This window comes from Onychostruthus taczanowskii, unplaced genomic scaffold (assembly GCF_017590055.1).
Source record: "Onychostruthus taczanowskii isolate IOZ18803 unplaced genomic scaffold, ASM1759005v1 scaffold23, whole genome shotgun sequence".
NCBI classification, from domain to species: domain Eukaryota; kingdom Metazoa; phylum Chordata; class Aves; order Passeriformes; family Passeridae; genus Onychostruthus; species Onychostruthus taczanowskii.
Window position 1 is genome coordinate 5300163 of NW_024499573.1, and position 25787 is coordinate 5325949.

Consider the following 25787-nt stretch of genomic DNA (forward strand, 5'->3'; position numbering starts at 1 on the left):
TTTCCTTTTATTCATTTTTCCCACCAGAAAAAAAAAGTTGACGTGTTTATGAAGTTACTTTCTCAGCTGGGACAAATGCTGGTTGTGCTGGCAGCAAACCAGCATCTTTTTTGCAGAACAACTTGAAGACAACTGTGCTACGGTTACCTAAACAGTGGAATAATTTTCACAGAATTCTTGCTACTGTGGCTCTGGAAAGTATGCTGCTGGTATCTGGCAATTGCCCCAAACTAATTAGTTCTTTATTTTTGAAGATGACTGTTTATTTCACAGTCGAATAAATAATGTGTATGAAGTCATTTTAGGAAAACAAATAATGTTTTGATCCGGATGCAAAACCCTTCTGTTCTGGTTTAGGGCAAATCTGGGTAGAAGCCTCTGAATGGGGTCCCTTTAGAACCCTCTGAATGGGGTCCCCAAATGGTTTGGGAAAAATTTCCTTGGAGAAAAGTGGAAAAAACCTGTTAATTTAACAAACAAAGCATTCACAAGTATAAGAAATTAACTTATATTAACCAATACACCCTCTCGCTGTTCTGAAGGGATGGCAAACTCCCGAAGTCCCTGCTGTGGCCGTGGCTGGGCTCGCTCAGTCTCTTCTCCGTCCCTCCTGCGCTGGAAATGCCGCGGCCCCGGCCCTGCTGGGCCCAGGTGGGAGCTCCTGGAGCCCTTCGGGTTCAGTGCAGAGCAGGGCTGAGCAGCTCCAAGAAAAGGAAAAGCCAGAGTGCAGGGAACGTCTCTGCCCGAGCTAAAGCCAGCCGAAGCAGAGCAGAGCTGTGTCCCGCTGTCTGTCTGTCTGTCCGTGCTGCAGGCAGCGCGGCCCAGCAGCGGCAATGCGGAGCAGGGAGCGCCGCTCCTGAGGGCGAACCGCGCGCTCCTGCTGCCCGGCCTCGCCCCAGAACCGGCCCCACAGGGGCAGAACTTCTATCCAGCACAACCAGAACAGAAACTGGGCATAACACAAGCGTCACAAAGGTACCCTGGGGCACCTTCTAAAAAGAAGAGGAAATGAAGGGTTCTCACTTACCACAGATACAGAATAAGAAGTCCTGACACTCATCTGCACAGCCCAGTCCATGGTGCCGATACAGTTTAATTTTTCATATTCTGCTAAGTAACAGAATCTAATTTACCACCCATTTGAGAAATACTGTGCAATCTTTAGTAGTATTTTAAAGCTGAAAATAAGTAATGGATCAGGTCTCATTTGAGTAATTTGTGGATATGAGTAAGTACATTGAGAGAGCAGAATGTGACATGTGGGAAAATGGCACTATTGTACTTTGTACTTCTCACACAGGCAAAGCAATGCTGCAGTGAACCCTCCAAGCTCAGCAAATGTTAAGTGCGAGCTTTACACCTCACTTAAGAGACAGACAGCTGCTGCCCAACAACACAGTTATGAATTCAAGCACATGGTTAAATGCATTCCTGCATTAGTGCCACAGTTGTTCTGGAAGATAGTCAAACTCATTACATTATTTGGGCTGGAAATTTTCAGCCTCATTAAAACTTTAATTGCTTGAATGTTGCCATGAAATGAGAAAAATCTGATGGACAGTGTTCCCAAAAGACAATCCACACGCTGTTAACTGTTTGTTTAAGGTATTTTAATTGAATGGAAAATAATATAAAATTAAAATTCATGAATGAGGGAATACATGAGGATGAAAAAAGAAGACATATTCTTACAAAACTCACTTTTCTATCTGTGGTTCTTTTCTGTTTTCTGAGAGGAAAAGAAGAAACCCTGAAGGTCTTATTTCTTCTCTAGATATTTTAGTGACTTGCTAAATGTCAGTACTATAAGTCACACTGCCTTTTTGATAGTTCATTAATAACGCAGAATTAACCTATATCATAAATTAGTGTTTGGTAACTAGGATGGCAACTGTCATTATAAAATGCAATCAAAATAAATGCTGTAAAGTTGGAAAATTTAATTCATAGTTATGAGTCATGAGTGATTAAAATCAGCTTCTCTGAGAGTTTGTATAGTCACTTTGGAGCTTGCTTCTGGTAAACTGGAAGAAAAAGAAGACAATGTCCTGCAGTAATTGCATTTCTTCAAAATATGTTGCGTACAAGGATCTCCCTTTTGCTGCAGAGATCTTGCAGCTGTGTCAGAAACAGCCAGGTTCACTGAGGGGCAGAGCAGCCCACATCACTGCAGAGCTCCTCCCCTGAGAGAAACCTGGTGTCTGCTTACACACTGGGAGAAAACTATGGGCTCTGTAGTACCCAACCATACTGAGTAGCTCAGAAAATTGCATTTTATCTAAAATTATAAACTTTCTTTGAGTAGCTGAAGAAAAAGCCCCTACTGCTTGAGTCCTTGCCTGGAGGTGAAAGCCAAAGTGGTTTAATGGATCACAGTCTGCTGTGTCAGACTGAGCACATGACCTTGACGCTCCTATCGAGGACTAATGATTGATAATTATGGGAGTGGAGGTGTTTCATGATATTCCTATTATTTCTCAAGCAGTTATTGCTGCTTGAGTCCTTGCAGGTGGAGGCATAAAATCAATTGTGGAAGCCAAATCAACATCACAGATAGTACTGGTATGATCTGTTACCCACTCTGAAAATCTTCCAGCTGGGAAACAGAATGTTTTATATCCTCACACAATTTCACAAATCTTTCCAGACACAATTCTTACTCTTTCTAGAACCCAGACCATAGGAACCCATTGTGTGGGAGAGGCTTATGCTTTCTGGTTCTGTGTCTAACAGTGAATTATCAAATATGACAGAAAGTCTTAAGGAGCCATGAAGTTTTTCCTCTCTGGAAATAGAACCATCTGCTCTTTTTGCCCAAAGGGCATTTGTCGGTTTCTTCCACAAAACAAGTACAATCTTGGGGGAAAAAAAATAATCAAGAAGTCAATAAAGTAAATCACACACAGCCTTCAAAATTTATTTGGGACATAACTTCACTGTAAGCTTGACTGTATGAAAAATAGTACATGGAGGGGCCTGGCAACATGCTGGGATTTCACTGATCTTTGAAGGAATACAGAAACACCCACGACTTTTATTCAAAATGAGGAAGACATAGAAATGTTATGGGCACATATGGTGACAAGTTTTCTGAAATTCCACTATCTTGGCTTACACTGAGAAATTTGTGAAAGAAACTGTTAAAAAGCAATCGACAGAAAAGTTAGGGTTTGTTTCTTGCTGGCTAATTAGAATATGTAGTGTTTCCCTGACTCCACAGGGATCCTTCTGGGAAGATGAAATGATAAGTGAACCTGATATATCATCCAGAGTATTTATTTATGTGAGATCAAGTGTGTGACTATTGACAAGCAGTAGATCCAACACTTATCCAGATTAGTGCAGGTCATTCCCCTCACCGTGTACACATTTGTCTGAATATTTACATGTAGGTAATAGATAAGCAATTGGTGCTTGACATCTGTGTTGGAGTCTACTCACAAAGATTAAATCTGTGTCTATTTTGGCAGAGTTACTGTTGCTTCCATGCCCAATATGTCCTTGATGTTATCAGGAAATACACGAAGCCACGCGCATGAGTACTGAAGCCACCAGCCGGGTGATGGAGGAGGATGTAGCAGTTTGGGCACTGCTGCTGTTGGGTTCAGAAATCCGGTAATGATTTTTTTCCTAAAAGAACAGAATTTGACTTTAGTTACCATGAAGAAAATAACTGGATAACATAACTTTAAATTGTAGAGGCTATGTGCTAATTTCTTCTGCATTAGCCAAATTCACAAAGCAACTGTTACATATGAAGACTTGGCCTCCCAAGAAGTATTGCTAATGTTGGCATTGATTTTATGAATATTCTAGAAGCATGCTGAGGGAAAAGATATGGGTCGAGATTAGGCAGAGAAAGAAACTGTGAAATATATTATTCATAAAAGATTTGTAACAAACAAATATTTTCTGCAAATCAGCTGATATTTCTTAGAAATATGTAAGACCTAGAAGTGATTGGGCATGGAAGGGAAGGAAAAAAGAATTCCAGTCATCAAGAGTAGTCCAAGAACATGGGAAGTAACTGAAGAGCAAGAAGCAGATTCTCCTCTGCCTCTTCTGAGACTAAAATACTTTCCTGAATTGTTCAGCAGATCTTGTGACAAACATCTTGAGGTTTCATTTTGGGGCTGTCTAATCTTATGTTCATTGAAAAAGGACATTGTTATTTAGAATTTTTGAGATGAATTGTATGCAGACAATCTTCTTCTTACCATTCTTTCTGCCATAGTAAACACTTAGTTTAGCAGAACCCAGAATTATCTGTTACCATGAGCCAGTCATAAACTGTCTTTCTAGAGAATTTATTTAAAGTGTATCCTTATGTTTTTCTGGCAGCCTGTCCACAAATGAAATCTGGATGTCCAATGCTTAGTTGAAGGTACATGAACACTTTTTTACCCAAAAACATCTAATCAGTTTTCCTTGTCCTTTAAAATGAAATCTGAACTTCTGAACTTTAATCTGACTTTTTTTTACAGTTAAAAGCCTGTACTAAAAATACTCCCAAGTCACATTTTTAGAACTTGAGTTCCACACTACTTGCTTCACTCTGAGAGCCAGAAAAAGTGCTCAGTAGATTTAAAATTCCTCTGTTCGTAGAGACGTTACTGTGCAGTACTAGGTGTAAGATGTGAAATAGATTCCATTACACCTCCTCGATGACTATGAAAATGTTTCAGCAGTCTTTGTCATTTTGAAGAGCTCTTGAACTAACTGAAAATTGTGTCAGGAACTGATGCTACGTAACCTGATTCTATGGAAGAACACTTAGGATGTGGCAGGAAGGGACCTTATGGTTGTGCTGCTGATCTCTCTCTTGCCTGGATCAAACAGGAAGAAAATTTGAAATAATACAGGAAAATTATCTAGTGCTAAAGGTACTTTGATACATAACATAGTTCTAGTGTAAATGAATGTAATATAGTGAGACAAGAGTATTTGTTGGATAGCTGCCCTTTGTGTGTATGAAGAGGGGAAGTGCTGTTTATACTTTGTGATTTTATTCTGCATGGAAACAGTAGAAAGGTACAAAACCAACAGCATTACTAATTTCATCACGGTACAGAAAGGGTAAAATTATTAGCTGTCTCTGCACTGATGACTCACTAACCTTCCTCACGCTTGTGCCATGGTGACAAGGTTTTCTGGGTCCTCACGACAGAGGTGCTCTTATGCAGACAGCGAGGAGGGGTTTCAAAGGCTTTTAAACACAGAAGACCCAGATACTTTTTAAGAAGAAGAAATGTATTTTTCTTGACACCTGTGAGACTGTAGACACTAATCCTTGAAAAAGTAGTGTTTAAAGTGAAACCCTGAAAGAAGTGGAGAGTTTTTCTTTATTTCTAACCTCGGAGTCTGACACCTCCTTTAGACTTTATTTCACAAAAATAGAGCTTCATCAGTATTTGTGTGTTTTGAAAACAGATCACAAAATCATGAAGTTATAGGAGATAATTCATCCTAGAAGAATAAAGGGCCTGAATGTATCTATCAGCATGTCTGTTAGAGATGGTTAAAGCCTGTAGTCTGTGTTCAGCCACGGTTCTTGCCAATGGTTCCAATAGTGATGGTGGCACTGATGGTTCCACTTGTCCCAGCAAATGCTAAATTCCTTGTCTTTGTTCAATGGATTGAAACAATCAGCACTAGCAAAGGAGGAAATTAAATATATTAATCAAAGGCAGGAAAGAAAGATATAACAATTCTCAAACTGTAGTGTACATTAGGATATTGGAATTGTTTCAGCGCTGTGTTCAGTTACCAGAAAGGACCAAGTTATGGCTAAGTTCACCCCATTTTTCAGGTTCTTGAAAGAAGCAGTTTGGTGGCATCCATATAAACTTATGACATCTGATTAATATTACTTGAGTGATCTATTGCATGGATACTTGAAGAACAAGGGAATATGGTATGTTCATCACAAATTCAGACTGAGTAGGCATGTCATTGTCATGAAAATGCATTGTAGTCACATTGTTCTGTTCCAATAATGCTGAAGCTCACTTCTAAGCTCACTTCTATAATCATCCACCTATTCTATCACATAACTAGAATAGATGCCATTTCCAGTTCCTTAACTTCCTACAGATTTGTCTGTCTGTGGTTTATTTTTTTCAGTAGTACAAAGATTTAATCATAAAGCTTCTTTTTTGAGATGTCTAATAGTGGCAGAAAGCTGAGGGGGTGGAGGGAAGTAATCAATGTTTGCATCCTGTGGCATTCGGATTCAATTACGCTGCTGAAACCTGGAAGCTGTGATGTTTTAAAGCAATCATCTAGTGTTACGCATTACAGCTATTCTGGAATCTCTAGTTTGCTCATAGTTTATGCTATAATTACTGCAAATAGATCCCTCATTCCTTAAATTAGGCTGCAGGTATTGAAGCAAGTTATGTAGGCATCTGATAATTAGCAAGAGCTAGTAATAATAAAGTAACAATCACAAAAGAAAGCAAGGAAAATATGTCCTGCTTTCCATTGCAAAATTTTCAGAGAGTCACTGATATCATTCAAATGTCAGCTTACCATACACAACACACAGCTCTTATGTTTCTTTTTGCACTGTAATCTGATAGGCATTTTGTACATAAACTTCAGGTACTAAAACTGCCTCTGTCCTAATACTTGGACATTGTTCCAGTCCCCACACCTTAGTGCCATTTAAGAATGAAAAAATTCTGTGCCTCTCTGTAATGATAATAATGTATATTTAGTCCCATTGGTGCCTATCTTTCAAGTCTCCCTTGGTTTAGTTTTTAGTTTCTCTTTCCGATATAAATTACTCTCAGTGCATGAGAACTATGTACTTACTCTAAGCCGAAACATTAAAAGACAAAATAGTTGTGCCTTTACAAATGTGATGAGAGAAGATGGATATCTCCCCAGCAACACTGAAGACTTGAATTTCCTTAACTCCTCCATTATTTTCATAGGGTGCTCTATTTATGGAATCAGCAATCACCAACAATTTCCATTTTTCTAAGCAGAATAAAATATTAAGATCAGGTAATATAAAAAAGGATCAAAACAAACCCCCACGTAACCAAAAGTAAAGTGGATTAGTAGAGAATAATGTAAGATCATGTCACACTTACATGATATCCTTTGAAATTACTCACACCTATAGCATTGTAACAGCTATATCATTTATAGTGATGTACTATCCTTACTATAATAACTCTTCATACGTTTTTGGTTATTCATGCCATGCACTGTGGGATACACTGATCATGTTTAGATCCTTATAGCGGATTAGAAAAGAGGGAGGAACTGTATGATAAAGCTGAAAAACAGTTTGGTTTTTTGTTTTTTTTTTCTCAAAGACTGTTCTTTAGCTTTTAGTCATCTGGTAGCTTATTTGTATTCAGCATTAGCCTCTCAGGGCAGCACTGGTCCTGCACCCATCCCTTCACATTACTGTACAGACAAAGACAATAATGAACTAAATTTCTTCTTGTTTTTTTTTTTTCTCAAAGACTGTTCTTTAGCTTTTAGTCATCTGGTAGCTTATTTGTATTCAGCATTAGCCTCTCAGGGCAGCACTGGTCCTGCACCCATCCCTTCACATTACTGTACAGACAAAGACAATAATGAACTAAATTTCTTCTTGTTTTTTTTGTTTGGGTTTTGCAGTTTGGCTTTTTTAAGGAATTTCAGCTGTAGGCTTACTGGTTTGGCTGCCTGCAGACACACCTAGAATACTTGTGAAGGTACGTGGTTTCTTGGCTCTAGTGAGAACTTTAGACAGATTGGTTTAAGAGGAAGTACTTTGGAGATATCTGATGAGAAATTGCTCTGTGCTTAACAAATTGCTCTGGACAAGAGAATCAAAATAAAGAAATGAGATTTCAGGTGATAACCACCTGAAAACAAAGAGCCAGATTATTAGAACTGGGATGTGGTCAGAAGTTTGGGAATAAAATAGGCATAACATCTTACTTGAGCTTCTGCCACTGGAGTTATGTTTCAGATGTGTGCTGTGCACAGGGAGTATATCTCCTGTACATGAGAACATGCTACTGTCTTCTGCATTCCCACTGCTCTTCCTTCTCTTTGCTATGAGCTAACCAGGTGTTGACATTCAGGTCCTCTTACCATTGTTTTGATGTACTACCTGAGATAAAGCATTGAACTTGAATTGCAGCAACAAGAATCTAGAAATAAATTCAAAATGAATGTGTTTTGATAATGTTTGTGGCTTTGGAGTTACATTTTTTTTACAAATAAACACATTAAACTTTTTTATTGCTGTATGTAAAACTCTCAACAGACAGAGGAGTAGAGGAATTCAGTACATGATTTTGGGTTCAGGATATGATTTTCGGGGACTTTCGGGGGACTCCTACATATTGTGTAGTTACAGACATGGCATTTCATTTCCCTGTGCCTTAACTTCCCACCTGTGACATGGGAATGGAAGCACTTCTACCTCTCTTCAATCTGCTGTGATGAGAAATAAATATTGGGGACTACTTAGATGCTATAATAATGGATACAAATTAAACCCATTACATATAAAATGATGGAGCTGTCGTGATTATTGTGGATTACTGTGAACAGATTCAGGGCAACTGGACTGGTGGTCTTGGGAAAAAAAAAAAAGGAATGGGTCTGAGCACGTTTGAGAGAGTGAAGCCCCCGTTTTTCAGCGTGTAACCGAGGCAAATTCGCCTCTTTTGCATTTGGAAGGGCCGTAGGCTTTCCGAGGGCAGGCACGGCCGCGGCGCTCCCCTTTGCCGGCCGCCGCCCCGAGGCGCCCTCACGGGCCGGGCCCGGCCCCGCCGCGCCCCCTGGCGGCACCGGCCGCGCCCCGCCAGCCTCCCGCGTTCGCCGCCCGGCGCTTTCGTGGTGGCGGCCCCGGGACGGTCACCCCGCGCCGGGCCTTGATGTGCGGCCCGCACGCGCTGTCCCCAGCCGGCGCTGCGGGTGCTCGCGGCGCGGGGACCCGCACACGCACTAACGCGGAAAGAGGGGATTCCCGCACAGCCCGCGGAACGGGACAGAACGGTGCCGGAGCTTCCGTGCAGGAGCCAAGGGGAAGACACCGGGGAGACTCCTCTTTCACTAACACGTAGGGAGGAGATTCCCCGGACAGCCTGCGGGACGGGACGGAGCGGGAGTTTCCGTGCAGGGCTCAGGAGAGAAGAGACCGGGGAGGCGCGGAAGCGAAATCGCTCGGGACTGCACCCTGGGCACTTCTCCAGCGGGGCACTTCCCCGGCCCGCCCGCTTTGGGGCCGTGGCGGCTCCGGTGCCGCGTTTCCCCTGAGGGCTCCGCTGTGTCCCCTCGCCCGGTGCCGCGTTTTCCCTGAGGGCTCCGCTGTGTCCCCTCGCCCGGTGCCGCGTTTCCCCTGAGGGCTCCGCTCTGTCCCCCCAGCTCGGGCCGTCGGGCGCCCCGTGCCCGGGGCGGGCACGCGCGGCTCCCGCTGGCAGTGACGTCACGGCCCGCTGCCGCCTCGCCGCTCCAGTCGGCGGGCGCATCCCGCGGGTGCGGAGCGGGGCTCCGCGCCACGGGCGGCAGCGGCGTCTCGCTGTGGAGGCCAGCAGGCGCCGCCTCTTCCCTCGCTCCCTCCCTCCGTCCCTCGTTCCCGCCCGCGCCGCTCTGTCCCATGTTCGGGCTGGGGAAGTCGGCGGGGCAGCAGGAGCTGGGCAGAAGCGGTGGGCTTCCGAAGATGGCGTCCGTGGGGGATTTTAACGTACTCAGCTCCAGCATCCCGGCCACCAAGGTGGAGCTCTCCGTGTCCTGCAGGTACGGTGGCGGCTCGCGGCCGCGCCACCCGCTCGCCCCGCGGCGTCGGAGGGGGCGGACGGGCGGGGACCCCTCGTCCCGGGCTTGTCAGCGGAGCGAGCAGGAGAAGGGCAGCGCGGGACGCGCTCCGCATGCCCGCGCTGTGCGAGGCTCTCGCTCCTGCCCTCGGAGCGTGCCGGGCGCGGGCAGCGGCCGGTGCATCCTCGGGCAGAGCCGGCGCAGCCCGGGGCCGGCCGCCAGCCCGCTGCAGCCCGCTGGCCGCGCACCGGGCGTGTCCGCCGCAGCCGCGGGTTCTGCCGAGCCGGGCAGCGGCTGCCGCCGCCCCGCATCCTGCCCGGCAGATATTTAACTTCTGGAGCTGTCCCAAGTGCCGTGGTGGGGAATGAGACCTTCCGCCCGCAGTAATCCTGTCGTAGGTTCTTCAAGGCTCTCTTGCAAAACTTAGGAGTACGGGCGTGTTGTGGCGCTTCGTCATATTTTGTCGTAACGCTGCTGCCGAGAATTTGAGGCAAAGCCAACCCATAACACCAAATGTAGTGTCTGTGGTTTTGTTCCTTTGACGCTTGTTTATCGGTATTTCAAAAGTCCTTTTTCTCCCGTGATGCAGAGATTTTTTCATTAGAGGTCTAAAAAATAGTTTTATTTGTGCTCTTTTTTATTAATGTCTTCGTTCACATTCCGCGACTTCCTTAAGTATTTCCTAGTAGTTGCAAAGCGGTGACGCCTTTCGCCAGCAGAGTTGGCAGCTTCTAGCGGAAAATTTGAACTGTCAGTGTATTTCCTGATGGGAAATGAGACAGAGTTTCTTCTACAGTCCCTTTTATAATGTTGCTGTTTACCAGTACTGCTAGCACGATAGAACGGCAGTGCTCTAAACTTAAAATTGTCAGACCACTCCCTCTCTTTCCTTAGTAAATAAAGTCTGATTTGATGTTTTAGCAAGTGTGGATTTCCAAAGAAGGCTGAAGCAGTGAGAAATAGAGTAAGATTAATTTTTTTATACTGCAGCAGTCACCATGCTGACATATAAACACCCCATTGTACTTGCTATCTCTGCAAGGTTCACAAGCACCGAGTGTTGTCCGAGGAACAGTGTGCTGCAATGTGTAAAAGCAATCCAGGACCTTTACTTTGCATTTAAGTTCTTAGCCTGTCACAGTTGCAGATGTCAGAGCACTTATGCTGAATTTGACCCAATTCACTTAGTATGGGAGTTCATTTAATTCCAGGTATCATTTGTGTATACCTGCCATGTTTCATAGTGGTTTAATAATCCATCAGATAGTTACATAGAAATGCAGGTATAGAGAATAGTCAATCGATTTTGACCTTACTTGTAACTAATTTCAGTATATCATTTACAGCAGCAGTTTCTCTGTAGGTGTTAAAAGCCATGTAAGTTTTGTTAAAACTTTTTAATTTGTCTTGATGTCAAGTGCAGAAAGATGGGAATTTCCATGGAGATTCCTTTCTTCTGTATGTGCTGGATGACAATTTTTGATTACAAAATTGTGCTTCAGAGCAGAGTATAAAATGAGTGACACTAGGGCAGAGATTAATGGTTAACACGTTTGTGATTCATCTGTAAACACATTCATTGGCTAAAGCTTGTGAAATGTGGTGTTAAATGGAATTGGGAAAGACTGCAAGAGCAAACTGCAAAATTCAGAGAATGCTGAAAATTCTTTAATAATTAGCAGGTTTTTATTCCTTAATACCTGGAGAGAATTGCTTTTAACAACAGTTTGGGTCATGATGTTTTTTTCCCTTGATACCTGAAGAGTTGTAGGACCAATGTGGTCACTAATTTACATCAGCAATTGTTAGTTGATAACTATCATTTATTCCTAGATTTTTTTCCTTGTGTTTTTCTTTTTGTTTGGCTTTGGGGTTTTTTTGTGGTGATGTTTTGTGGGTTTTTTTGGGGGTGTTGTTTGTTTTTTGTGGGTTTTTGCTTGTTTTCCTTGTAGGACATGAGGGAAGTTCTTCCAGTTTGTACAGGTGGTGTAACTTGTGGTCAGTGAAGCAGTGCAAACTGTTTGTGCCATAAGGTAAATCTGTGATTCTTCTTTCCTTTGTTGTGTCTTTCTGTCTTATTCAGTAAGGATACAGTTTCTATTCCTTTAGCTCACAATTCCATGTGATTTATTTGTCAGCATTTCCCAATTTGCCTGCATCCTCATACTGCCAGTGTTGCCAAAGTATCCAGATTCAGCACTGTGCAGATGGCATTGCAGTACTTGATATTCTTCAAGTCACCCTGGTTTAGCTTCAGGGTCACATCAGGTAGCCTTTAGGAGAAATGTATCTCATATGTATTTCATAGAATGAAAAATTCTGTCAAAATTCTAAAATCCAGAAGTGTTTTGATTGTCAGACAATGCTCTTTTTGGAATTTCATTATGACTAAAAGTTTTTCATATAATTCCCATGGCTTTTGAATGCCAGCATTAGCTGTAATTTTAAAAATCATGGAAAAGCAATAAATTAATATGGCAGAAGAACTTACATATGAAGAAGAACTTACATACACCAGAATCCTCTGGTGTTGGCTGGAAAAGCAATAAATTAATTTAATTCTAGTTATTACTACTCAGTGCCTATCAAATAAAAACTTCACAATTCTTTTCTGACTCTCTAAGATGTAGTTTATCAGGAAACAGAAGTCTTTGACTTGAGCCAGCTCTAATATGGCAGAAGAACTTACATATGAAGAACTTACATACACCAGAATCCTCTGGTGTTGGTAATTGTCCACTATGGTCTGGATCAATTGTAGTAGCCATCTCCCTCTGCACCCTGTCTCTCCTTTCCTCACAGGTGCTGAAGGGCATTTATGATCTGATTAAAATGTTACTGTCGCCTGCCATGCAATCTTTATTTGTTTCTGCCTGGCATAATTTTGCACAGTTGTCATGTGGTGAGGGACCAAGACCTTGTCCCTGCAGTCTGTGTGAGGGAGTGGAAATAGGCTGCACTCTGTCCTTTTACTCACTATGTTTTCCAGCCCGAAGATTCCTCTTCCTCTACAGGGATGTTTGCACTGCATGCTGATTATAGGCCTGTGTCTAGACACAACTCTTCTCTTGCCAGCTGTGTGTGTAAGCTTGTGGTCTTATGTGAGCTTCAGGTAAGCTTCAGGCCATATACCTGTCATCCTCTTTTCCCTCTGTTGATGTTCTCCACTGATTCCAATCTAGTTAAGTCTTGGAAAAACTTCGTATTCTGTTCCCATCTTCCCTCTGTTAGTGCTGTTACTATGTGTTGACTGAAGTAGTTCATCTAATGCTGAGAACTGCAAGATTGTGGTTAGGTATCTTGAAGTTTGTGCTCTGTGTGAGCATACAAAATTAGGTGTATTTTAATGGCTTCAAGTTTTTAATTTTTTTATTATAATCTGTATAATGATGATTTCTGTTTATCATGGTTACTGTGTGGACAGGCCTAGAATTTTTTCTCGTAGTATCTGATAAATCTGCAGCCATTCTGCAGTATTACGTTAATAGAAAGGTCAGGAGTTTTGTTATATCTCATGTTAATGTTTATTTATGGACTTGTCAATCAGAATTATCTTATTGAGAGTGGTTTTTTAATATGTATAGGAAGGTGAAGCTGTAGTTTTATCATTTTGACTTCTAGTAGTGTATCAAAGATGACATGGTTATTGGAAAGAAGGTTTTAAAATACTGACGCAGTGCAGGGTCACTTTGCTAATTCAGGACCTGTAGAAAAGTGAAGCTGTAGTTTTATCATTTTCTAGTAGTGTATCGAAGATGACATGGTTATTGGAAAGAGGGTTTTAAAATATTGACGCAGTGCAGGGTCACTTTGCTAATTCAGGACGTTTGTTATGATAATACTGCTTTGAAAGGCTTTATGTTCAATCAGGCAGTGTGTCTTTATTGGTCTGGGTTTATGTTGGATAAACTCTACACTGCCTGTGTTCCCACAACAGCGTTACGTGCGTAAAGGCACCATAAACACCTTGTCACAGTTAGTTCAGCAGAAATACGGTTGGTTGCCCATGCCTGTTTTGGATCAGTCCTATGCCACTTCACAATTTGTACAGAAATCTAACATTAATTAATGACCTGAATGGAATTAAGCAACCCCTATTCTCAGTAATGGAAATTATTAAATTTCAAGTTTCTTGCACAAACAAGCAAAGCATACAACTTCAGACTTTTTCGTTTTGTTTGGTGGCATGAAAGTCTTAACCAGCCACTTCCAAGTGTTTGCAATACCTAAAAGTATGTTTAAGTACATATTTGATCTTCTTAGGCACTGATTTCTGGCAAGATCATGTCTCTCCAGCCATCATGTTTACCTTCTCAGTTTTTTAAAAATATTAACAATTTGTTAGAAGTCTCTGTCACAAAAAGATATAACAAAGAAAGAGATATTCATAACGAATTCTTATTCGAGTTTGTAACTCTGTGTAGTAAAAATACAGAAAATAAAATTAATTTTTATGGTAAACCTGGTTTTCATCCTCCTGCTTTTTTTGTGTGTGTGTTTCTAGCTTAAATTAAAAGTCCATGGAGTGGTTATGTGACGGCCAACAGAAGGTTGATCTTATATTGGTTTTTTCTTTGAAATTATACTGCCTAGAGAACCAACTGGTTTCAGATGAGAAAAAATATAAATGCTTTACAGTGTCCATAGCCATGGAGATGCATTCCTGATAGAGTGCAAGTTTAGTTTTCACCTGTGTGTCTCTATTGTTTAAATTTTAAATATGCAGCAGTGTGACTAATAGAATTTAAAGCAGATTGTTTGCACTGTAAGTTCTGTCCTGCGGTAGCTAGTGATGGGAAAGATGGATGCTAGTGTCTTTACAAACAATTCCATGGGTGAGTGTCTTAAGGAGAAATGGGAGTCAGTGTCTTTGAAAAGGGTCTCAGTGCCTCTGCCCACCTCAAGCTGCAGAACCCAGACAGTTTGGCTCCTGAACTTAAGAGTAGTAGACAAACGGATCAGCACACAGTCTGTTGCAGAAACCACATAGCCTGAATTTCTAAACTCTGGAGGAAAATTACAGGTTCAAAGGGGGAATGTGGTAGGTGGTTTGGGAAGGCTGTCCCTTCCTAGTACTGCAGCCACTGGGGAAAGGAAGAGGATGACATGTGGCTGGGATTTTAGGACAAAAGGGGGCTGTGACCTTTGAAACCTCAAGAGAGAAACCCCATGGGCATGTGGCTGAGTGGGCTCTCTGCCTTTATTCAAATAACAGCATAGGACTCCTCTGTCTCCTTCATGGACAGTGGCTTTTCATGGAGTGGTTTTCCATGTACTAGGGACAGGCTGTTTTAACCCACCCCTGAGACGGGGTAACTGAAAGTTCTTACTAGATGCCTTGTGGTGGATTCAGGTGAAACAAGACTGAATGAGCAGTGTGTACACACATGGCAGGTTTATTTCAGAACAGTTTGGTTACATTGGAAAGGAGGTATGTATCTGCTTTGGTTATTATTTATAGAAATATATAAAAGTATAAAAATATCACTTAGGAAAATATACAAGGAAAAGAAAGACAGGGTAAGAGTATAAAAGAAGAGGAAAGATATCACTACCCATGGATCCAGCACTGCGACTCGATTGCTGCAGTTTTGATGTCTTTTGGTCAAGGTTGCGGTCACAGTCTTTACCCGTCGGGGCTGGAGAAGTCCCCCTGTCATGGTTTGGAATGGGAGGAAATACAGGGAAGTGATGGGTGGGGAGAAAAGATTCAGTGGGTTAATATGTGTTCAGGTGGGAAGGCCCAGGTGCCTCCCCTGGGAGTGGAGTCTTACACTGTGAAATACTGTGGATCATGCACAGTCTGGGGGTGCTTCAGGGGACTTTGGAGATTTGTGGCCCTTTCTAAGACATGACCACTGTTTCTCATGACTGCACAGGTTGAGCCAGTTGTGACTTATCAGATCAAATGAATACCTTCAGGCTTACCTGTGAGTGTCCTGATACCTCCCCCAGGGGGTGGTTTTACACCTGAGTCTCATCAGGAGAGGACTTTGGCATGATAAAAAGCATTACCCCACCTTGCAGGATCTGCTTCTTACTGGCCTTTTTGGTTTGGTGTGGTCATCCTCTGGTGGCTGGGTGTGCACCTCCTCTGCAGCTGGGCTGTTCTTAGGAAAATCAACAGTTTCACCACACACCCAAAAATTCTTCTCCTCCCCTTTGTTTAGGGGCTGCAAATCTGGCCTCAGCAAAGCACCTGTTGCTTTTGAAAGTCTGATTTTTGAGTCATTAACCTTTAACATGTCAGTTCTCTTGCAGGCTTCAGGTTTCACACAACCTTGGGAGTGTCAGGACTTGTCAGGTTTTGTCTGAACGTGCCTTTGCCTCCGTGGAGCTTTGTTTGGTTTTTACTTAGCTGCAAACCCAAACCTGGTATCTTTTTTCTAGTTCCTGGGTGGCTACTGCTTAGTTAGTTTCCCTTTGGCTTATTCTTGTATAATTTTGTGGTACAACCATATTTCCTTCAGCAGATAGTAGTAGCAGGTAGTTATTATGTGTGTAATGATGTATTTGTGACCCTGACAGAATGGTGCAGAGGAGCAATGTCACAGTGTGATAGCAGAGGCTTTGCAAGTGGGGGCACAGGATGGGAGTAATGATGTATTTGTGACCCTGACAAAATGGTGCAGTGCAGAGGAGCACAGTGTGATAGCAGAGGCTTTGCAAGTGGGGGCACAGGATGGGAGTGTGGCAGCAGGGGGTGAAGGGTGAAAAGAGGGGATGTCCCCCTTGCTGGATACCCCAGTGCTGTAAAGAGGTCACCCATGGTTGGTAAAGAAGTGTGGTTTGGGAGCTGGGCAAAACCAAAAGTGATGAGAGAGCAGGTCTCAGGCAGATGTCATACAGGCTGCATATGGTGTACAGTAAATGTGGATGTAGAATGGACTTGCAGATGAATGAAATCAGGGCATGTTAACTCAGCTGGGGGTCCTTGGAGTGGGGAGGAAGAAATGATCAGCATTATACTCCTTCCAAGACCACCTCTTCCCGCCCTGCCACCACTGTAAGCTTCATGGTTGTCCTCAGACAGGAGGTGGGACACTGACGGGTGGCTCACCTTAACACCCTCCCTCAGCTGAAGCTCACTGTCCTAGGCCTCAGAAAGGTGGCATACAGGAAGGCCTGGCAGCAGGAGAAGATCTAGCAAGCGTGCAATAACTTTGTGTATTTTTATGAAGACTTTCTGTAGTAGTATTATTTTTCTCAGTTTTTTACCTGCCCATCTGAGCAGTGGCTCACTGACCAACAGTCCTGCGCTGGCAGAGTAAGGATGACTATTACACTGATGGTGTGTATTTCCTTTTAAAATTACTTCTTTGAGGTATACCTTTTAAAGAGTTGTTTCAGAAAAACTGCAAAACCAGTCTTTAGGTTTTATATGCTGTTGTACATTAACGAAACACTGTGTTAGATGTATTATACATTCCTAAAGAAATCAGATCTTACGTAGGGCAGCATATCCATGGATTTGGATGGTCTGGGTGAAAGTAACTGGAAAGGAGTGGTGAGTTGACAGTAGATTGAAAAGCTCTTTCGACCACCAGCAGTCTTTAGAGCCATTTCCCAGGATACATCACCAGAAGCCCAGAGCCAGAAACTGTTTACCTGCCCAGCCCTAACAGCGTGATTGTGGATGGTTTATTCTGTTGGTTTCAAATAGAATTTTGGGTTGGTACTGAAGCAGAGTTCCACCACTTTGTCATAGTACTAATTGGTCTTTATTTTAAATTTAAACTGGGATAGTCTTAGGTCTGTTTCATCTGCACAAATGTATTTTTATAACCCAGTACTTCCCATCTGTTTCAACAGAATTCTTGTAAAACTATTGCTGTGTTAGAGTAAATAAACTTGGCAATTCCTTTGGGGTTTTTTAACCCTCAGGAGCAATCAGCAGTTTTAATAGTGGTTTCATCCTAAAATTGTTTGCGTACTTCTAGTCAGAGGTGGCTTTCTGTGGGTTGTGTTAAAACTCATGGAAGCACTGCTGATCTTACCCTTCTCATTGCTTCTCACTTCCTTTTTTCCCTTATGGTTTCTGAATCAATATATTCTTAGCTTGACAATGAAAGTTACCGTGAGGCTGAAAATTATTTGTTTTCTGGTGAATTACTTCTCCAGAGGTTATGAAGAGGTATTGTGAATGTTTTCTTAAGCTTGCACATCAGAGATATGTTTGCTTTCTTTCCAGTTCTTCTAGTGCCCCAAAGAGTGGAGATGGTTTGAACAGAAAGGAACAGGTCATCCTAATTGCCTGTTAGTCAGTAGAGTCACTGTTGTCTCACTTGTGAGCCTGTTGTAAGAAATGCAGTTATTTTGACAATAATGTAAAATTCTGAGAGATTTGTCTGATCTGCTGTTAGGTCCAGGGCATTTTGAATTTAGAGATGTAGAGGCTAATAGCTGGCTTTGTTGTGCTCTGACAGAATAGAGAAGGAGAGAGTAAATAGCTGTGGAAGGGTGACTGCTTAAGCTGCCACTAAGTAATTTGTGCGATTTCTCTGCAGGTAGGTCAAGTGGGCTCTTCACTTGAGTGGACTCTTTGGCTCATGCATCATTTTATGACTGATCCTTGCAAGTTCAGTGGCACCATTAAGGCTGAGGGGTAGTGCTTACTGGGTAACAATACAGTTATGTTACAATTAGTAATACAATGGGTACTATTCTGCACATTAAAAAGTGATTAGGGTGCTCCTTTCGTTACCAGGATCTTCCATGAAAAAGTGATATGGGCCCATCATTAAGTGAGGGAAGCAGAAATGCTTTTATTTAATGAACTAAGGACAATTTCTTTTCCTATGAATTGATAAAAGTGTGAGAGAAGTAGTGTGTGCTTGTAATATATAACACAAATATGATATACTGAAAATGTATATTTTCTAAAAATTATTTTGCATGAGTAACCAACTTCTGTGTTTGCAAGCTGCTGAGTGCTTCACAACTGAGAAGTCTTTGCATGCATTTAAATGTAAGTCTAAAGACGAAGAGAAACATAAAGCCATAGCACCCAGAGAGATTTTGACAAATTAATCTGAAGTGAACCACATATTTATCATTAAAGATGTCAGAGCTGTTGGAAGCAAAGGAAGTCTTTTTCCAGTCAGTACAGGTTGTAAATTTGTTTTAAAGTTTGAGGCTAGAAAAGCAGATTTTAAACTGCTCACTTCTGTAGTTACTGTGGTCTGTTCTTCAAGGCCAGAATTCTACAATTTCTGATGGGGGAGTTGGATTTAGTTCTGCTTAGCAGTTTGGTGTAACAAAAGCTTAAAAAAAAAGAACTTACAGAAAAGGAAGTTCAGATATTGGTTGCTAAAATAAAGTAAAATTTGAAAGAAAGTGTATGTGGACAAGAGTAAATGCTACTTTTTAGCATAGATCTGACAGCATACACATGGCTCATAATGAATGAGAGATCCACTCTAGTGGATCCGTAGTGGATGAGAGAATAGGAAGCAGCAAAGGCTGTGATGGTTCCTGGTGAGCTACCACAGCTCAGTGAATCTTGAAGCATCTGATTTATACATGTGACTTGTTTTAGATTAAACAGTACAAAACACTTGGCATTAGGAGGCATTTCTTTACTGAGAGGGTGGTCAGGTGCTGGAACAGGCTTCCTGGAGAGGTCGATGCCCCAAGCCTGGCAGTGTTTAAGAAGCATTTGGACAATGCCCTTAATAATGAGCTTTAACTTTTGGTCAGCCCTGAAGTGGTTGGGCCATTGGACTGGATGATCATTGTAGGCTCCTTCTATTCTGAAAAACTTCTTGAGCACTGGACTGTTACTTTGATAAATTTTTATGGAGTTTATGAAACTATGTAAACAAAGCTAAATACATTTTAACTTTATCTTATTTACTGATCACTTTCTTTCCTGCCCTGGGGAAATGGCTCTCATCATACAGAAAAAAAATTATCCCGGCATTTCCAGCATTATTGCCATGGCTCCTATTAATTGTTTTCCCCTTAGACATCTATGCTGTTGCAACTGTTTTGGAAGGTCCACACCAGAATTCCTTCAAGATCTGTGCTAGTAGAATAAAGCTTTGTGCACAGATGTTCCCAGACTTCCTTGCTATAGGTGTTTGATATGCATGTTTCTCAAGAAAAAAAGTTCTGTTTTTTTTCCTGTCTCTCATAATTGGTAGAAATTCCATTTCTTTTTGCATTCTTTATCTTCAAGGCTTAATGGACAAAAAATATACTCACGAAGTTCAGTTAAAATAATAGTCTGTTTCTCTCAATACTTTGGTTAGGAGAAAGAAAAAGAAGTTTCAGTTATTTCTGGTTTCTGCGTTTGTGAGCTTTCCTGAGACAAATCAGCTTACTACCAAAGACATTGCTTTTCTCACTAAAAAAATACACTCTGTATTGCTCAGCATGTGCAGAAAGTGCCATTGAAAATTATGAGTACAAAGACCACCTAAAGTTCTAGAAATGCATTCAGTCTGCTTTCTGTTTTGTGTTCCTTGTAGATTGTCCTATGCACAGTTACTGCGGAGTTTTATATTTAAAGGAGCACTTTGATTGTTATTCCCCTGAAATGAAAATACACAAATGAAATTGAGCAGCCTATTGAGGTGTTAGGTGATTTACTGGCCAAATCAGACTCTTTTTTATTAATTTTTTTTTCCTGTTGGTACTTTTTCTTTAAAGTACCTTTTGAAATTGGCTGCATTGCTTGAACAGCTTGCCAAGTTCTTACATTACTATTTTGGTTGGCTCTTTATGATTTGGACAATCAGGCACGCTGCAAAGACATTGTTTATTTGTAGGAAAGTGTGTGAAGGGTTGAATTGAGGGTGTTGCAAGTTCTAGTACTAGTTCAAAACCATGACTTATTGCAAGAACTGACCTGAGTTACAGTGTTAAACTTGGGTGTCTACCCTTGCAATCCTTTCAGGGATACTGCTTCTGTAGAAATGTTCTTAACTCATTAAAGATTCTTTAGATTCTTTAAGATTCTTTAGGAACCTGTGGATTCTCAACTACAGATTCTTACCTTCTTTTTATGCTGTTCCTATGGTGGCTGCTTTTTGCAGTTGCTGGAAGTATCAGGATCAATTAAGCTTTACAGTACCAGGCCATTCTTTAAGTTAGTATGTATATGGGAAAATAGAGGGGAACAAAACTTAAAAAGGAACACTAGAAGAGTAAGAAATACCTAAAGAACTCAAAACACTTTATCTCAGTATAAGCATGACTAAAATTCCTTAATCCTAATCTACAGTGACAAGCACTAACACAGCAATTATAAGGTCACTGTATGGTCATCATGCAGAGGAATTAAAATTGTTTGGATTTCTAATGGTGAGTATGGGAGTCCTCTTCCAAAATCTAATGTATTATTTGTTCCATATAAGTCTAATTTTGAGGTTTTATTGCAATTCATTTTGGGTTAATCCAATTCTAGTTACTAGGAATTAGTTGTGTATCTAGGTTTGTATAATTAAGGAGGAATAGGAGGCAATTTTCATATTGGGTTGGCAATTCCAATATTACAGAACTTGCTGTACTGTCTATTAAAGCAGTTTGTAGTAATTGTTGTGAACTACTGATTTGGGTTCACTGATTTTCCCATGTTTCTTAATATTTCCAATTTATATTTGCATGATTTTCATCAAGGTAGGATATGGTTTCACTGGGTACAATTGTATGCAAAAAAATTACATTTCTGAATGGACTAGAGAAGTTCAGAATAATTAGTGTGTGCAGAATTCGGGTGTATTCACAAGTAGTAATATTAAAGCTAGTGTGTACTTTGGCTAGATTAAATAAAACAGATTTGTCCAATGTTCTTTTCAAGCTATTTTTTTGTTCATGTTGCTTGTTCTGAAGTGTGAACTTGGCAATACCTAAATTTGGAATACAGTATCTTTTCATTGCTGAAGTCTTAATTGGACCACTTAGAACACCTGTATTGAACAAATTGTTAATATGCTTTTCAGCACTGTTCAGAAGCACAAAAATAATGTAATTTAGATCTGAATGAGGGTAGTTAATAGTGACCCTTGAAGAGGCTCTACTAGTTATTAAAATTAATGAGCTATAAGTGATATAAACTGGTTATTTAATCCTTCTGCTTGCTCTGGCGTAGGATAAAAGACCTTTACTACAAATTGTAGCGATCTGACTTGGTAGACAATGGATATTTCACATCATCATGTCTCCCACCATTAACAGTGGAAGATGGTAAAACAATGCAATAAAGTTCAGCTTCTGTGCCTGCAGTGCAGAAGACTCAATTTATGGTTAAACCTGTTCCTTCTTGCTCTGTCTACATGGAGGTCAGCTTCCATTTGTAGCTGTATTTCCCTCATAGATACAGTCTATATTCCTCCAGTTACTTCTGTTTTCTCTGAACTCCAGTGGCTCCATATCTGTCTTAGAGTGCAAGAAATTGGATTGTCCAAAACATTATTGCTTGAATTGAGTGTTTATCAGTATTATGAAGAGCAGATGATTAGTCTAAAATGGCATTTTTGTTTGTGTATTCCAGTATGCCTTTTTCCCAAAGGTACAAGACTCCTGACTTGTATTCAATTTGTGGTCTACTGTAATGTCTAGGAGTATTTTTGACATAACTGCTGTATATCCAGCTCCATGTAGATATGCTGCATTTTTGCTGTTAAGTTTAATACCTTCCAAAGTTTATTAGCTCTTTCTTGTCTCTTTTCAATGGCATCCTGTTTTCAGAACATTTTTCTAGTCTGTTGAGACAGTTTTTAAAATTTATTTAATTTTTTTTTAATGATGAAATCTTGGTAACTGTGCTGAGAATGGTTTCTGGCCAGTCCTGATTCTTTAGAATTGTTGATTTAAGTCTGTTCTTCTGTGTATGATTCTCAGCTGGCTGAAGTGTGGATATGATTGGGACTGCATTCCATAACAAAATTAATATTTATTCCTAGGTGTGTCCTATGTATGGATTAGTTCTCTTTACCTTACTTGTCCGTGACAGATTTTTAGAGATGCTTCCTGATGGCTCTGAAATCTCATAGTCTAAGTTTTTTGGGTTGAGCTGGCAAGTTAATCTCTGGTAGACCTTTGTGATTTAAAGGTATTTCTCTTCCTGACGCCTATTACATGTATATATAACATACATGTGGTTGTTTTTTGATTCATGGTATTGGAGTATATGAGCCACAGTTTGCTCAAATCCAAAATGGATAATAAAATGAACTGTAAGCTGATTCCAGTGTTAGTGCTGCTTAAGTCTTGTGTATTAGGAGGGGAGAAGACTAACTTGACTCTTGCTTAAAAATGTTAAAAACATTGGTATCTGATTTGCATTTTTCACAACTTTTTTATACCTAAGATTATTTTTATCTCTTTTTTTTTATAGAAATCTTTTGGACAGAGATACATTTTCTAAATCTGATCCAAGTGAGTATATAGTATTTTATTGTTTCTCCTTATTACGTATTTTAATGTGCAAACCCTGGAATAATATTAGGTGGGTGATTTTCTTCAGTGTCAGGTTTATATTGTCTTTGTGACAATTACTTAAAATAATGAAGTTACACTTGAATAAGTTACACTTATAATTAATGTTATGTGAAGTGGAAGTTTAAAGACTGTTATTAATACTCCTTTCCTGATCTAAATAATCTCTTATTAATATTTAACCTAAAGTTTCCTAAAATTAATACATTCTGGAAAGTCGGGTTGTTGTTTCTTTTTTAGCATCTCTTGTTTTTTCAAAGCTATTAGGCAAAATACTAAATAAACTAGAAACATTTGCTGCTGCTAGTACATACTGTACACTAATGTTAGAATAAAATGCTGAAAAATAAAATTAGGTTAATTGATCTCTGGGAAATACTGTTTTTTCTGATCAACAATGGTATGATGTTCAGAATTGTAAGTTAGTGACACTCACTTTCCTCATAAGCTGAATTATGACAATTTTTCCTGATCAACAATGGTATGATGTTTTTTGAGTTAATCTGTTCAGAATTGTAAGTTAGTGACACTCACTTTCCTCATAAGCTGAATTATGACAGGATCCCCCAAAACTCTCATGTCTATGAATTTACGAGGGGACTTCTGATTTAAAATCCATTACTATCTTCCTGTATCGGATGCTTTATGAAAACTTTAATCAAGGAACCAAGATCACTAAAAATTTCCTTTCTGTTCTGATCATGTTACTCAAAGGAGTTTTGTGTGGTTAATAGACTGGTCCTGAGGTTGTGGTGTCATCTTGTCTCTCCTACAACTCTCCATTTGCTTTTATCCATAATTTCTTTAAGCCTTGGGGTTTTCTTCCTTAGGATACCACATATTGTGCTAATTGGCATTGGAAATAACCCTAGATACATATACTTGTATCAAGTCTCTGGACATGCAACCATGTGCTGATATTTGAATATTGAGTCATGTGGCAGTATGAAACATCTGAGTACTTTTGTTAGAGTATATGTTTCCATTCTGCATCAAAAAATTCTTGAGAGGGATTCCACAGTACACTTTTGAAGGGAAAAAAACTATAAGAAGTTAGGAGTACCTTTGAAGTTTCTAACCTGTAATGTTTTTTTAAAAAAAACCTCAAAAAACAAAACAACCCCAGAAGACATAGGCAATGCCATGCCCCTATATGGAGATCACACAGAAACAAAACTGAGTGTTTTTCATATTGATAAAGAATTTTAGTTGACTGTAAAAATTAGTTGGGTGTTGTATTGGATGATCTTCAAAGGCCCCTAACAATTCTGTGATTCTGTTAAAAAAGATTCTTTGTTAAACTGTTTTGAAGAATGCTCAGTGGCCTATTGCCTGTAATGAATTCAGAGATCTCTCATATTGGCAAAGTGATAGGGTGTCTGTTGTTCTTCAGCTCAAATATTATTAAGGACAAGTGCTTCACGTTTTTGTCAGATAGGGCACTGTGAGGCACGAGTTGCAGGGTTTGAGTGGCAGGGTACTGGAGTGTGGGAGAAGGCCATGAGCCACCCTGTGACAGTCACAGCTGGTTCCAGTCACCTCTGGAAAACACAGCAGTGGCGCTTGCCTGCCAGAACTTCTGCCAGCACGCAGAGCCCAGCTCAAACATGTCACAGTAAAAACATGCAAGCTGGAGACAGAGCTGCTGAAGGCACTGCCAGAGTGCAGACAGACTGCTGGAGATGCCTTCTGGAGAGGAGGTGCTCCACACAAAGGGCAGAACCTCCAACGCTTTGTAGCCTGTGCTCAGCCCAAGAGCATGCAGATGGACAAACCAAAGTGATCCTGGCTCGTGGGTGATGCCTTCTGGGAAAAACATGGAAACAAAGTGGCAGAAAAACCTAAAGAAATCTTAGTATCTATTTTAAAATGTTTCTGAGAAGTAAACTAGTGGTGTGTTTTAATGGATTCAGAGTATATGGAAGTATTTTAAAAGTATCATAAACTTGCTTATCGATTTGAGAAACTATTTTTCAATTAATGTAAATAGCTTTTTTAAAGCACTCAGATTGGTGGAGTGCTTTAAGGGTCTGGTCTCCAGTTGTGAGTACCCAATCATGCTGCCAGTCAGGCCTGTCTCAGGTAAGCAGTATAAAACCATGGAGTGCAGTAATACTGTCCTTGGTGAAGAGAGAAGGGAGAAACTGTTGACTCTGGAATTACTCACATTGTATTTGCACTCTAGAAATCACTTGTCAGAGCAGCTTTGATTTTGGGTATTCTCCAAACAGGGTACATCCACTTTCAGTACTCTGCAGGTTTTTTCAGTAGCCAGTTTAGTTTGTTTGCTTGTACTGTCCTTTAGTTGGTCACAGGTCATATGGCCCTACTGTAAAAGGGCTGAGTGGTACGAAACATTCTTCTCTGTTTGGAAGTACAGCAGGACAACTTTCCTCAGTGTCTATTCACATGGACAAAGGCCATTCTTAGGCTGCTCTGTATACAGTAAGTTTATTCTGTTGCTAAAAAGGTGTCAAAATCAGCATCCTGCCACTGCCACAAGATCCACTTTTACAGTCATTGAATTTGCAGCCATTAGATGTCGTACAAGACAGAACCACGTAGAGTCATTC

At 40.7% G+C, this 25787-nt stretch overlaps 2 protein-coding genes across 5 annotated transcripts in view; both read left to right on the plus strand.

The window, feature by feature from the left end:
- The window catches only part of LOC121336306 (maltase-glucoamylase, intestinal-like), a 73109-nt gene extending 69490 nt beyond the window's left edge, over positions 1-3619 (plus strand). The window contains exons 24-25 of the mRNA XM_041405325.1: positions 543-975; positions 3515-3619. Of these exons, the coding sequence (XP_041261259.1) occupies positions 543-975; positions 3515-3619 (538 nt within the window). The remainder of the gene's footprint in view (positions 1-542; positions 976-3514) is intronic.
- Positions 3620-9552: 5933 nt separating this feature from the next.
- The window catches only part of CPNE8 (copine 8), a 70833-nt gene continuing 54598 nt past the window's right edge, over positions 9553-25787 (plus strand). For 2 of the 4 annotated variants that reach the window (XR_005952737.1, XM_041405480.1), the window contains exons 1-2: positions 9553-9753; positions 23114-23154. Coding sequence is in view for 1 of the 4 variants with exons in the window: in XM_041405480.1 (XP_041261414.1) it covers positions 9614-9753; positions 23114-23154 (181 nt within the window). In the remaining 3 variants the exon portion in view is untranslated. The remainder of the gene's footprint in view (positions 9754-23113; positions 23155-25787) is intronic. The other 2 variants (XR_005952738.1, XM_041405481.1) reach the window with 2 other exon arrangements.